General features: G+C 35.9%; 1 protein-coding gene across 2 annotated transcripts in view; it reads right to left on the bottom strand.

Annotated features, from left to right (window-relative positions):
• ZDHHC14 (zDHHC palmitoyltransferase 14) overlaps positions 1-14,199 on the bottom strand; it is a gene marked incomplete at its 3' end in the record, with an annotated part of 98,993 nt that overhangs the window by 35,572 nt on the left and 49,222 nt on the right. For both annotated transcript variants that reach the window (XM_080615200.1, XM_080615201.1), the window contains exon 2: positions 6,944-7,104. In XM_080615200.1, the coding sequence (XP_080471326.1) occupies positions 6,944-7,104 (161 nt within the window). The remainder of the gene's footprint in view (positions 1-6,943; positions 7,105-14,199) is intronic.

Below are 14,199 nucleotides of genomic sequence, written 5' to 3'. Positions count from 1 at the left end.
CCATATTACTGATTTTGACCTCAAGGCCAATACTACTTGACAGTACTTTCAATTAAGTATTGCGTTACAAGCTACTAGTGTATTAACATGCTGAAGCACAACTAGACAAAATTGTTTCATGTGCAACATGGGCATTATCTTGAGTTTGCTTTTTTGCTGTTTTTTAGTTATGTTATTTAAAAAAACCTCATTGATTTAACGATTGTGATTTTAAAGCACTCCAGCAGGTGCAAGAATTTGATGAGGTTAACAGAAATAATTTCTTCAAGTTATAGTAAAAACTGTATTTTTTTATTTACTTGCATAACAGTTTATTTGTCCTCATGACACATCAGTTTGAGTTGGGTAATTTTTGATTTTTGAATTCTAATTCAGCACTAAGCTGAAAAGATGTTCTTTGAAGGGCACAGCACAACTGTGCTTACACTATTTAAAGCTTTACAGAGACATGTATGATTCCTAAATCCAGAAAACAGGGAAGAATCTCTCATCATCCAGAGATTACATTTAGAAAAGCCTCCCTGTTTGCAGTGAAAACTTATTTTCTGTAAAACAAATTATCACAGGCTGCATGAAATGCTGAAATAAATAACTTGTACTAGTACAGATCTACAAAAGACAATATGTTTTAGGGAAGAAAACCACCATAGTAATATTTTGTTATTAAAAATCCTATATAGCTGATATTAGTCACTACCACTGAAAAAGATAAATGTATTTCAATACACTGTACTTGGGTGATAACATCCCCAGTAGGCTTCTTAGCCCTTCCATAAATTCATGGGCCTTACAAACACACTGTTAGGCCCATTTCTGACAATAGCCTGATCGAAATAGACTTAAATTGCAAACAAAAATGTAGTTCATTAGCACCAATTAGCTATTTATCAAAAAAAGCATTTAGCACATGAATGTATAACATTCATTAATAAACCAATGATGACCAATTGATACTCACACTCAAATTACGTGCATAATTGTAAAAAATGCACACAAAGCCTGAATTTTCTACACATGTAGCTTTCTATACTACTAAAATTGTTGAATCATTGAATTTCCTAAAATAACAGTAATATTTCACATATTCTTTTACAAAATCTTATTATTCCTGAGTATGTATATGATCATTAAAACAAAACTACTTAAACCAGTCAAGGTGAATTGTTTAGAAGATAAAAGCTCTTTTTCCTAATGAATCATTTATGCATCCAAAATGCACAATGACTAAAACCAGTATTTTCCCACTTTTTAAGACGTTCAAAAAGTGCACTGCGTTTATTTTATTCTAAAATAGGCTCTGGCAAATTCTCAAAGGCAACTTCCCTCTCCTCTGGCAGAAAAGGGAAACTACTGGCCAGCCCATTATACTTACAACATCGGTTTTCTAAGAGGATTTCCTTCCGAACCGTTGCAGGGAAGTTCAAGTTCACAGGGAGACAGCAAATCCTAGCTCTCTGAGGAAAATTAATCTCAAAATCCGAGGTTGAAAGCTAATGAAAGTGAAATTAATGACAACAGCCTTGCTGACTTTCCATAGAGTCAAACTTTCACCCACAATCCTACATTGCATGATCAAACCTGAAATCCCAGTCTTTATGCTTATTAATTTTTTTTTTTTTTTTTTTTTTTTTTAACAAAGCAACAGGGCAAGGTCAAATGTGCTTGGATTTACTCAGATTTATCTAACCTAAATGTGCTAAACACGTCCTGATGTTTCAGTGATTTTTTCATTAGCCTTCACTTGGACTGCTCATACTTGGGTTCTAACGCAGTTAAATCTTTTAATATATGCACTCTCTTTAAGGCACATTAAGATTAACCTTTATAGAATCACCTTCCCCAAATGAACCTCCATTTAATCACTACTTTCTACACCTTTCTCTTCTAATCCATTATTGATGTAGTAACGCAAGTTACTTTACAAAAATTTAAAAATTTCCCACTAATGGGATTGCCTTCCATCCTCTCTGCTCTGACACATTTTATAACTTCTCTAGCAGTGTTAGATGTTCATGCACTAGATGGGGCTCCAGCATTTTCATTACCCTACTACAAAACCCCCAAACACACAATCCATATTCTTGCAGGACCAAGGTACCTGAACTGCTATAAGAAAGTCACCCCAAGTACTTAATGGAGATACAGCACAGTCTAGTAACCTTTCAATGTGACAACAAACTCCACTTAGATTTCTCAAATTATTACATTGAAAATAAATGGGAGGTGCTATTTAGATGAGACTCGGAGGGTGGCATTTTGCGTAGGTATCACCAGGATTCTTCCACTCAATCAAGCACTTGGTTTTTGTGAAAATTTTCCTAAGATACCAATTTCTGGTGTTCAGATGCTTAAGCAAGATGATTCAACCCCTTCTGAACTCAAGATGAATTATAAACATTTTAACACCTTTATCATATTAGACAAATTTGAAGAAGGAGCTGAAACCTAACACATGCTGTAGCTTTGAGCTCAGCATGCAACTTTTTCTGCACAAGCTTTGTTAGAAGAAAGATGGGCAGCGTGTTGGTATTGTCACAGCTTAGCTACCCTTGTTAAGAGCTATACAGTTAACTTCCGTATTTCTTTACTGCAGAGCACAGATAAACCTGTTTATGAAAAGGTTATGAACACTCCATCACTGCAGAGAAACCACAGATGACACGTTACAGCAGAATTGGGTTTATTGGAGACTGCCGCAGTCAAACACTGCAAGGAATCAAGAGTCAAGGAATCTGACTCTACCTCCTACCACCTCCACAAGAAAGAGATGGCACCTGCCCAACCCAGAGAAAGGAAAAACTTTGAGTAAATCCATCACAAAAACACAAGGTGAGTAAATAGCAGCATAGAAGGAAGAATCAGAAAAAGAGGAAGGAGTGACAGCCAACAAAAGATACAACCAAGCAGGATCCAGGTAAGAGCCATGGAGGCAGCGCTTGAACAGAAGTACAGGAAAGACAGGGCAGAATGCAGGATGTATGTACCTAGCATGCAATGCAAATAAGAGGCAGAAAAGAGCCCAGAATGGACTGTAAACACCAGAAAGCACAGGATTCTCCAGAAATACGAACCAAAACCCAAACAACTTTCCAGAACAAACTGTAGCAACTTCTTGTGTCAAGGCCACAATAACCAGAAGTACATTCTTACAGTGCTGCCTTCTGCCTTGCCTGTCTAGGTTATTACCCAAAGAACAACTTCACTGCTCCTTTTGATTATTTGTGTGTGTGTGTGTGTGTGTCTTTATAACCTCTGGATTATGAAAATAATGTATCTAAGCCACTTTCTATGCCAATCAGCAAGTGTTCAAAATACCTCATCCTTCAAATGGAGCCAAGAACACAGACAGTTAATTTATAGCCTGTTTATACATCTGCCATTCTATAAGAATAGAGAATTAAACTGCACGTCTTAAACTCTAGAGACTATTACACCACATTCATTTCAAAAACATAGATACAACTAAATACTGCATATATGAGTACTGGATTTAAAAAGTGAGGGATTTGTTTGCTGTGGTTAAATCGGGGAAAATCCTTTACTAAAGGTGTATTTAAAACATGATTTACAGAACACTCAAGATTTCACCAAGTAGTTGGATACAGTGGTGAAAAAATTGTCATAGCAAGATAACTAAACCTAATAACTACTCTTCTTGTAATATCATTTAGCAGACCGTCATCACTATCATCTTTATATATAATTACTGAAAGGGTAAATTCCCATTAGAAAGACCATCTGTTTTACATAAAAAGAATAAGTTATCCTAGTTTTTGTTCTGAAAATTCTTCCCCCCAACTGCACTGCCATTATTACTGGTAGATAATCAACAAGTAAATTTCAGTAGCAGCTTCAGTGATGGATTTTAATTTCATTTTCTGCCTAAGAGACTCAATAAATTCAAAGAAATGAACACAGAATTTGAAAAGTACTTACAGAGATGATAGGGAACATAGGACAGAACCGAGACGGATACTACTAATCTTGTCACCATCTTAACCTCCTCTCTGTCCCTTTTCAAATGCAGGTGCGAAAGCCTTCCAGTATTTAGGAAGATTTTATTTAATTAATTTTCAAACAGTTTAAGGAATTGGAACTATGATTTTCCTGTGGCTGATCTTTCAGTAACCAGTGGCACAATTTGAAACATCATATCTACCCTTCTATCTAAACTGATGACCCTTATTTTCCACTCAGCAAACTTTTTAGTGAGGTAAGCAACAAGTATATCCTTTACTTTAACCACAGCTAAGATAACTTCCCTCAAATACATTTTTCTTCATACACAGTTATGCTTCAGATTTTCTTTACAATTATCCCACATTATAGTAGGAATAAATTATTCTCTCAATCATTAATACTTATCTCATTACAGAGAAAAAGAAACAAAACAGATTACCAGCAATAAAAATCCTGAAGATTTTTCTGTAAATCCTACTTCTAACCAACTTCAAAATCCTATCCTTAGCCAAAAATGGGTTTAAAGAAATCTGTTAATATAATAAGTGAAAGAAAGATGGTTGGTCAACAGGATTGGACACAAATCTCTTCTCTTCTCCTAGTTCTGGTTTAAATATGCTTCATGAGTGTGACTTCCACACAGTGCCCTCCTATGGTGGTCCAGCCCTTTCCTAATGAGAACTTCTGATTAGGTACAGCAGTGACCCACACAGTGCTGTTTTTCAGAAAAGGCAGAAGACCAACTAACACAAATGGGTTGGTTCTATGCATATAAGTAAGATGGTTTGTGTGCTGTTCTGTAGAAGTGATTATTTAAAAACAAGCTTGGTACTCATTAAACAATTGTTAAGCTTTCATTTTTAAACTACTTTAAAATGCTAAATTGAGAAAGATTAAATTTAACTAAAACATACAACACTATTTTCTTAATTTAAACTTTCTAAAGTATCACTTATGTTTTATTTTATCTAGAAAGCACTGCTTCCTTTATTGTTTTAAGTAATGCATACCACATACGATAAAGACCTAATTTTCCACTTTGGAAACAGATTACATTCTGTTCTTTATGATTAGGACAGCAGAGACCAAGTTGATGACTGGCAAATTAAGACTACTTGTGCTTCACAACAATAGGAGAAAAAAATAGGTGCACTGGGACTGCTGGAGTGAAATAGCTAGGAGAGGTCATGATGTCAGGCTTATGAAATGTAAAGGAATTGTAAAATATGAATGTAAAATATAAAAAAATGTAAAGAATGTAAGCAATCTAAGTTCTTCAAGTAAGTCTTATGAAAGGTTACTCAATTAAAACGATAGTCTTATGATTTCAAATCTCTAACAAATATATTTACCTTCCAATCATAAGTCATTTTACTGGCATCTCCAGTACTGAAATAGGCAAAAAATGTCCACTGCTCCCTAAATATTGCATTAATAAAATTGAAAAAAACCTCAATTTAAAAAACCAGAATTCTGGCGAGCTGCCACAGTAACTACAAAAGCAATAAAACAGTTAAATGGGAATCTCTATTTTGAAATTGCTCTCTCTGGAAAACTCTTATATTTTAAACTATTATTTATCTACAAATTGGAACACAACTTTATGATATAAAGGAGCATTCCTTTTTGGCAACACGAAGGAATATACCTGTCTGAATTCCATCCTCCTCCCACACGTCATTCTTACAGAAAGAATAGCTGCAATCTCTTGACAGCTATGTAATAAGAGGTCATACTGCTGTTAACATTTTGCTATTTTGACATGAATTCTTGTATCATTCCCACTTACTTGGGCATCGTTCACAGTGTGATTTTGGTGTGTACGAACTACATTTGCTTTTTGAGGAAACTAAACTAGAACTTCTGCTTCATGGATACACCATAATATGGTGTTAGTCTAAACCAATGACTTTGCCCCTAAGACATTTTCACTAGTGCTCTGTGGAGGACATATAATCTAGAGAACCAGAAAAAACCTAGTCTGAAGTTAACTGCTCAAATTCACACTCTATAAATACAGAAGCACCTACAACAACAGCTTTTGCTCTTACTGCATTAAATTATTTGTCACAGTAAACAAGACCTAAGATTGTACTATAGTAGTATTAAATATCAAGGACACTGCTGGTATTTCTCCTGTGACTGCATAAACCTGTTATCTGTCTTTTCAATTATATGAGTGAGTGTTCCTCTGAAATTGCTTCGGAAATGGGATTTCTATTAATTCTCATATTAAAGCAGATGTAGTAACCTTTAGCAAGCTTTAGTAGCTTGCATAAAAATAAGCAAAAACCTCCACTGTTTATGAAGCAGTTCTGCAAACTCATCCTGTGTTTTCTTATCCAGGTAGCACACTTCAGCTATTCAGCATGTCTGTAGCTGTAGAAATCCCACAATCAGAATTTAGTTAACAATTCCCTTGATAAGTGGGGCTGATTAAAATCTAGTTCACCCTCCTTTAATTGTGCTTTACTCAAATAAAAATAGTAACATTTTATTACTTTTACTGAAGAAAAATCTTCCCAAGACTGCATCAACTTACAAGACTATATATTAACACAGAGACTTATCTGACTCTTTCACATTATGAATAACAGCATAATTAAATGCAGATAAACTCTGAGGGTACATCACATTAAAAGAGGCACAACTGTAAAACTTTTGCAATATAAGCTGTCTTGCCAAAAACACTTTAGGAAGTATTCTCTTGTGCACTACAGAGACTTCTACCAGACTTGCTGAAAAGTATTTACAGTAATAACCATGATTGTCCAAGGCCAGGATTTTGTTTACTATATTTGTTGGTGAAGAACTGATCAACCATCTTTCCACAGGAATCACTGCAATGTCATCAGACATTACAACTCCAGAACAGTGGGCAAGATGGGAGTAACGCCTCCCATGAGCAGAGCAGCACACTGCCTTCACACAGTACATGCACTCTCGGGAGGAAAGCGAAGAGACAACAGACCTTCAGTGTTACCTATTTGTCTTTCTAGATCTGCTGCTTCATCTGGTGTTGCACGTGGGAGGACACCAGGATCACTGAAACTAGTGCGCAGCAGGGTCCCCATCACGAAAAAGAAAAGAATCCCACCAATTGCAGGTATAGCAGGTGTAATCTTCTCTGACAAATATGGGCAACTGGAAAAAGAAAAAAGATTAAACATAATCAATAACACAGTGCAACTTGCTCTCTGATTCCCATTATAAATGCATGTGAGGAATTCACTTTCTTCTACTGATACACGACTTGTCTCAAAATGTTTACTGAAGCTGAAATTTCTATTTAGGTATTCATGACACTTCTGAAATTTCTTAAAATCTGTTTAATATAATAAAGGTCCAAATAGCATAATAATGATCTCAATAAATAGAATATTCATAGGAAAATATTTATTACAGCATATTATAGCTCATGTATTTGTTAATCTACTACCCAATTACATAAAGTAAACTGGGGTGAGGGGAAAAGCAAAATAACCTGAGGATATTCAGCAATAAAAAGCAATGTAATTAAGTCTACAAAATGAATTTATCATCCATCACAAAGATGGTGCTCAAGAACTTGCAGCTGTAACACATTCCTTTAATAGCCTTGGTATACATAAATATTATAACATCACTGCTAATTATTTCTTAATCAGATTTTAGTAACTTGGTGTGCTTGTTAACTAATATACAAAGATGACTGCAAAAGACAATGCAGCACATCTGGAAACAAACAATCCAGGGGGGTCTAGGGCAACATCAACAGCCCTTTCCCAGCACAAAAGGCTCTGTGGTTATCAGATTTACAATATACATGCTGGGCTTAAGATTGGATCACACTTTTAGCAAATCTTCCATGTAACAAAATCAAAATGGACAGAAGCACTGGAATCTACACAACACAAAAAAATATGTATCTCTTTATAGCTGTGCAAAAAGAAGGGATACGAACACTTGGACATTACACAGTGTATCACTCTTGTCAATCTGAGTCACACAATAAGCACTGCAGGATCATCTTAGAAAATACACAGGCTGAAGACTAACTATCTTTATAGCTCTTACATTAAGTAGAGGTGGCCAAAACACAGAGATGGTTTCATTCTTTTCTGATGTGTGTCAAAAGTCCTAAAATAAGACTAAAACCAACATAAGCTGAAAACCAACAATTCTAGGCCTTAGGGCTTCATCTGCAGCTTCCAGGTATCAATCAAGTTTAATTAACATCGTCTTCCCTGTTTCTGCTGACTGCCTTCAATGATGATTCAGATGTGCAAGCTTTTGCACTGCAAGTCAGTTAACCTCACTGGAATGTTCACTCTGAGCAAGTGATGACAATGTCAGCTTCATCATCCATCGCTTCTGCTAACAGGATGGGGAGAGAATGGAAACACTTTTCATACCAGCTACTATGTACCAAGCTTTTATCTCGCTGCATAATTCTGTTAAATGTACTTGGCTGTTTCATTGAACACCACGGGTTTCACAGACGCAGTGAGTCCAAGCATGTTACCCAGAGCATCATACCAATGCTGAGTGGAATTCTTCTTTCATCCTACATGAATATTGATATTACAGGTGTAACAAGTTATGAAAGATTAAAAAGACAGCTGGGTATAAAAAAATACAACAGTAAGGGGCAAGAGAATCTGTAGTTTCATACAATGAATAAACTCTTTAAATACTAGGAAATGTACTTCAAATGCACACTTTCAGAAAATATGTTTCAAAGACCTAGATTTATGAAATCAGTGCTAACTAAAGGAAGCAGTAGCAAGACAGCTGGTAGACATAAGCCTTGCTCCCTTCATGTCAGAAAAGTCAGTGAGAATGAGCAATCAAAAAGAAGCTTTCATACCACATAAACGTCCTACTGCTCAATTTATTTCTTGCCACAAAGGATTACTGAAATCAAAACTACCATAATATGCTCAGAGAGGAGTACAAATAGGCTGCAAGAACATATTTTTAAAAGGATTAGAGGGAACATGTACATTAATGAACACTAAATATAGCACAGTTCTGCTATTCTATTACATTATTCATTACACATACCGAAGAAACTGCAACTGTGATGAAGTCTGTTGACCAAACGAGCTGTATGAGTGCAAAAGGGACCATGAGATAATCTCAGGGCAGCACAGTAGGTGCAACACAGTTTAGACAGGTGCTAACACAAAAACTGCAATGGCATCTGCCTACACAAATTCTCAGTGATACTGAGAGAATGGAAACTGAAGGGCCATCACACCAGTGACACGTTTTAACTGTAATTTTACAGGGAATTGGTAGAAGGAACAAATTCCTGTGCTGAAAAAACTGAGAAAGCCTTGCACTGCTGTAAAGTGATGACTTCACTAGAGTAAAAAAGCATGAAAATGCCTCTGCCTTGCTGAACCAAGTCCATCTGTAGAAAAAAAAACCAACCACCCAAACACTCTCAAAGCCTGTACACTGTTCACCAAAGGCAAGTGTAAGGTAATCTGCTTCACCTAAAACTGTTTTCAGCACTTAACAACCTGTATTTTAACAACTTTGACTTGCAGTAATGTAGAAAACACTGAAGATGTCATTTTTTTGCAATAATAACCAACTAATGTTCCACCAATTAAGAAATTATTTCAAGCTGAGAAACCAGTCCTTACTGAGATTCAGATCGTAAGCCTAGGCAGGACTATTCAATCTAGTCTGATTTATGTATGAACAGACCATGTAACACTGCACAGACCTGCAGAGTTCAATGATCTCCATCCTTTAGAAAGGCCCAATCATTTTTTCAAAATTCTATCAATTAAATTAATAATTACAAAACCCCCAGACACTGCACAGGACTTTTTATTTTTCATTCATGTCTGTGGGGAAAAAAAAAAGGGGGGGGAGGGAAAAAAAAAAATCTTAGTATCTCCTGAGTTACTAAAAAGTCCGCTTAAAATGGCTTCAAATTAAAAATGTGGATTTTAGCCCAAAATTGTCAACACATCTGTAGAAATACCACTGCATATTTATATAATTTATATTTTCACACTTACACAACAAATGTGTTTACACTGCTACATTAAGTCAATGTTAATATTATTTTAAACAACTTTAGAGTTGCTCCTTTTAGAATTGTCAAATACTGAACACAGAAAAATATTATTGCCAATATTTGCTCAAATTCCTTAATTAATTTGCTTCAATTCAGTTTTCATCCCTTCACGCATCAGCTTTCCTCAGATGTTACATGAAATATATTTTTCTGGATGGCACTTTCAGTGGGTTTTTAATGTAAATATTAGCAGGTATTTCCTGACAGCAAATTTCAGAACTTTCATACAGAGGGACCCCCATGAAGAAGACAGCCCATCCACAGCAGGGAGCTCCAGAACAATCTCTGTCCTACTACAGAGCAAGTAGTGACAAATATTTTTAAATTAGCACTTGGTAACTACTAAACGTGAATTGACATCCTCATTTTTACATCTTAACACACAGTAAAGCAAATTATCTTACTCAGTATCTGTAATGATAGCAAGTACTGACTAGGTCCATCCCAGAAAACAGTTTTTAGAAGTATTAATTGACCATAGATCCCACTAGAAATTGTTATTGTGGAAATAGCTTCTTCAGAGAACAATGTTTGGATTTGCACACAGCAATAAGTAACACAACTTGAAGTTTTGAATTAATATAGGGGTTTTATACAAATCAGCCCTGCTTTTTGCTTGGCTTCTCAGCTGTGTTTTTGAAGCATCATGTGAAAGTCTGCATGAGCGTAGGAGGGAAATAAGTTCTAGTCTGTCACAGCTAGATAAAAATAACAACACACTGGCATTTAAGAGATAATTATCAAGTATCATCCCTAGGAATGAAGGATGCAGGAGAACAACAAAAGTAATTCTTACCACCCAGCAGCCCTCTGAACTGTGTAACCATGCTCCCTGTGGCTAGTGAGATCAACAGAAAAATACACATAGTAACTGTACTGAAGAGAACACACAGAGCACACACAGTCAGAATCCTACAACTTTCAACCCCTTCATTAGAAAAGAGGAAGGGAAAAAAGAAGCCTCCTCAAGGCCTTTCCTGGAAAGATGAAGGCTTTCTCAAACAGTTCACTGACAGTTGTTGTTATTCATTGATGGGAGATACAATAACTGACAAACCTATCCAGTGAGGACAATGGAGATTTGGAGAGAATCTAACCTGGAGAGAGGCTAACCCTTTAGTTACAAAAAAACATTACTAACAAATACAACCACTTACTTAAGAGTATAAAAAAAAGACAGGGTTTTACACTTGCGAGAAATTCAAGATCTCACTTAATATTTGCTAAGATGACAGGCAGAAAGCAATAAAAGTACAGATTTTATACAAAGATGTAGCAGCCATCACACTTAATTACACTAATTAAAACAAACCCAAACCAACAAGAAAACCTCTCCCCTAACTAGCTTGGCTGTCAAGGTCGATAATAGGATACTATATGTCAAGCTTTTCATCAGCATGAAACACTTTGCAGCAGATATTTTAAGACCGTACTTTACAAGTACATTTTTTGTATATTGTACTCTATGTAAGTACAGCTGAATCAAGTAACAAGGGAAAAAATATTGTTCATTTCCCTACATCATCAATTTAATTTATGTTTCTGCAAGTATTGCCTATTTGAAACACCAGTAGCTACTGGTGCACAGGTGGTGTCCAACGCTAAGAGTGCATGCACTGCAAACCCTGGATGAGGTTCTACATGTTACAAGTCAACACCCGAACGAGACTCTGCAACTTCCTTAAACTAAACGAAAGGGTTTGTTGTTTGTCCTTCCACTCTTATCTACAGCTCCTCTCAGCTTCCCCTTCCTCTCAACTCCACTACATCACTACTTCAAGTCATTTGGTCCCAAACTTCTGCCCTTACACCAACAAAAATGTTCATCAGGTTCTTCCGTGAGCCAAATTAGTCTACTAAAATGTATGATGACACAATTTTGTTGACTTCTCTTTCTGCCTTTTCAACAAATCAAATACGCACTTGGAAAGGAGCAGCGGTATTAGCACAAAGCAAGAGAGAGAGAACCACAGACAAAACCAGAGGGAGAGGAAACATGGAACAGAGGGAGGAGACCTCCACTTGAGCAGCTGTCAGTAGGGCTTTCATTCAGACCACTGCCTCTTGTGAAACCACATTCTAACCTTGATCTCTTTCAATTTAGAGATGGCAGCAGAATGTGCATACAAAAAGATTAAAACAAATCAAGACTCTGGGCTAGAAGAAGAAAAATGGCTTATAATTTACTTTTCTAATGACAACTTACCAGCTTAAAGAAAGCATTTAAAAACAGGCATATAGACCACAACACAGTGGAAGATGCAAGGATGGGCAAAATGTGAGGGGCAGCAAGAACCTTGGAGGCTGCTGCCTGACAAAGACTGCAGGAAGATAAACGGGACAAAGAGAAGGATCAGAGTGAAATAAATTTCACTGTTGTAGAGTTTGGAGGCTTGCCTCTTTTTACTTGTTTTATAACAGAATCTCAACTGAAGAACACTATATTTTATACTGCTATTCGGAAAAATGTTAGCGAAGTATAAGGAGGTATAAAAGGAATCACAGAAGCATTTTTATAGACTGCACCGTGGATTCTCACATAGATGCAGGCTTCAACCTGCTACAGATGACTTCAAAAGTATCGCATGTAGGATATTAAAACACAGTTTTAATACACTCAGAATTGCAAAAAGAATGGTGTAAGTTTTCCAACTGTATAGCTACTGCAGAAATCAGTGCCACAGGAATTTAAACTCTAGAAGAAAAATAGTATCAGAGAATGTTTGAATGTATTGGTTCTTCAGACAGCATTTTCCACTTCCACTCCCATATCCCAGCATCCTAGAACTGACTCTGAGAAGACCTTTATTTAAAGTTAGGGTGAAGAAACTCTTAAGAAAGGTCTGACACAAGAAAAAAGTTACAACAATAAACAACTTGCAGTTCATCAACCACCTGATGGCTAATTTTTCACAAGCATGCTGTTGGCACACAAAAATTGTGCTGTAAATATACATTAGTCCAAGTAATGTTATATGAAATGCTTAACAAGATTAGGTAGGAAAATTTGCATTAGTTTCCTACATCTGCCTGGTTCTTTTGTACAGCCTTTAAAACTCCTATTAAAATTTTCAATAAAATTAAGGGAACCACAGACTAATTTCAATGGGATTTGAAATTTCCTTTAAAAAAAAAAAAAAAAAAGTCATTATTCTTGTGTGTATTTTGAACTATTTTTTTAACATCATACACTCCCACATTTCAGAATGGTCAGTTTCAAGAACTTACTTGATAAAATACAAAAATCACTCTTCTAATACCTTGCTTAATTTCAAATCTAGAAGATGTGGAATGCTGCAAACACATGAAGACTACGGAAAACACAACAGCTAATAAATAAAAGGCAGAATGACAGCAGGAATGGAAAAAAATAGGCAGGATATTACCTCCTCCTCAGTGTAATAATCTAAAATATTATGCCTTCATCATAAATGCAGATTTATTGAATGGTTTCAGCATTTAACCTTGCTTGAATGCTTTAAAAGTTTATCTGATATGTTATCATGCCATATACATATTTATTTCTGTATTTGTTATACTGCTTGAGAATAACTCCACTTAAAATTAAGTCTAGTTAAAAATAATTTTTAAGTGGGAACACATACAGAATAACAGTAATTATATTGTGTACATAAGTATCCCAGCCTCTACCAGCACTTAGAAATTATTCCTTGAAACAAAGAAGATTAATATGACAAAATCACGCAGATTACAGAACAGCATGTTCTTTAAGCTTAAAAAATAAAGTACTTCAGAAGCTCTCAAACCTAGTACAAAGTAAAATCAGCTTAATGTTACCTTGAACAGCAAAAGCTCAACATCTGATCTTCAAAGTTTCATGTGAAAACCTGACACAATTTGGTCTTTAAAGACAATGTCAAAACACATAAGCAACCACCAAAAATGAAAGACTGCAGGGACCTCTCTCTGCCCTGCTCAAACCAGCAAGTGTTCAATGGAACTCCTTGCAGCGCTGACTCCATTAAATTGTAGTGCATTACCATTGAAATCAGATTTACACCTGCTGCATTTGGATGTAGGAGTGTAGATGAAGCTAAGCAAGCAGTGTTAACTGTGAAACTGTATAAAATAACCACAAATTCCCTCCCACAAGTAAAGCTCTTAAGGGCTTCATGTAGCAGATATGCAACAATCAAAGT

The sequence above is a fragment of the Psittacula echo genome, assembly GCF_963264785.1.
Source record: "Psittacula echo genome assembly, chromosome: 4".
In the NCBI taxonomy this organism is placed as follows: Eukaryota; Metazoa; Chordata; class Aves; order Psittaciformes; family Psittacidae; genus Psittacula; species Psittacula echo.
Note: the sequence above shows the minus strand (reverse complement) of the source record. Positions and strands in the feature narration are given on the sequence as shown.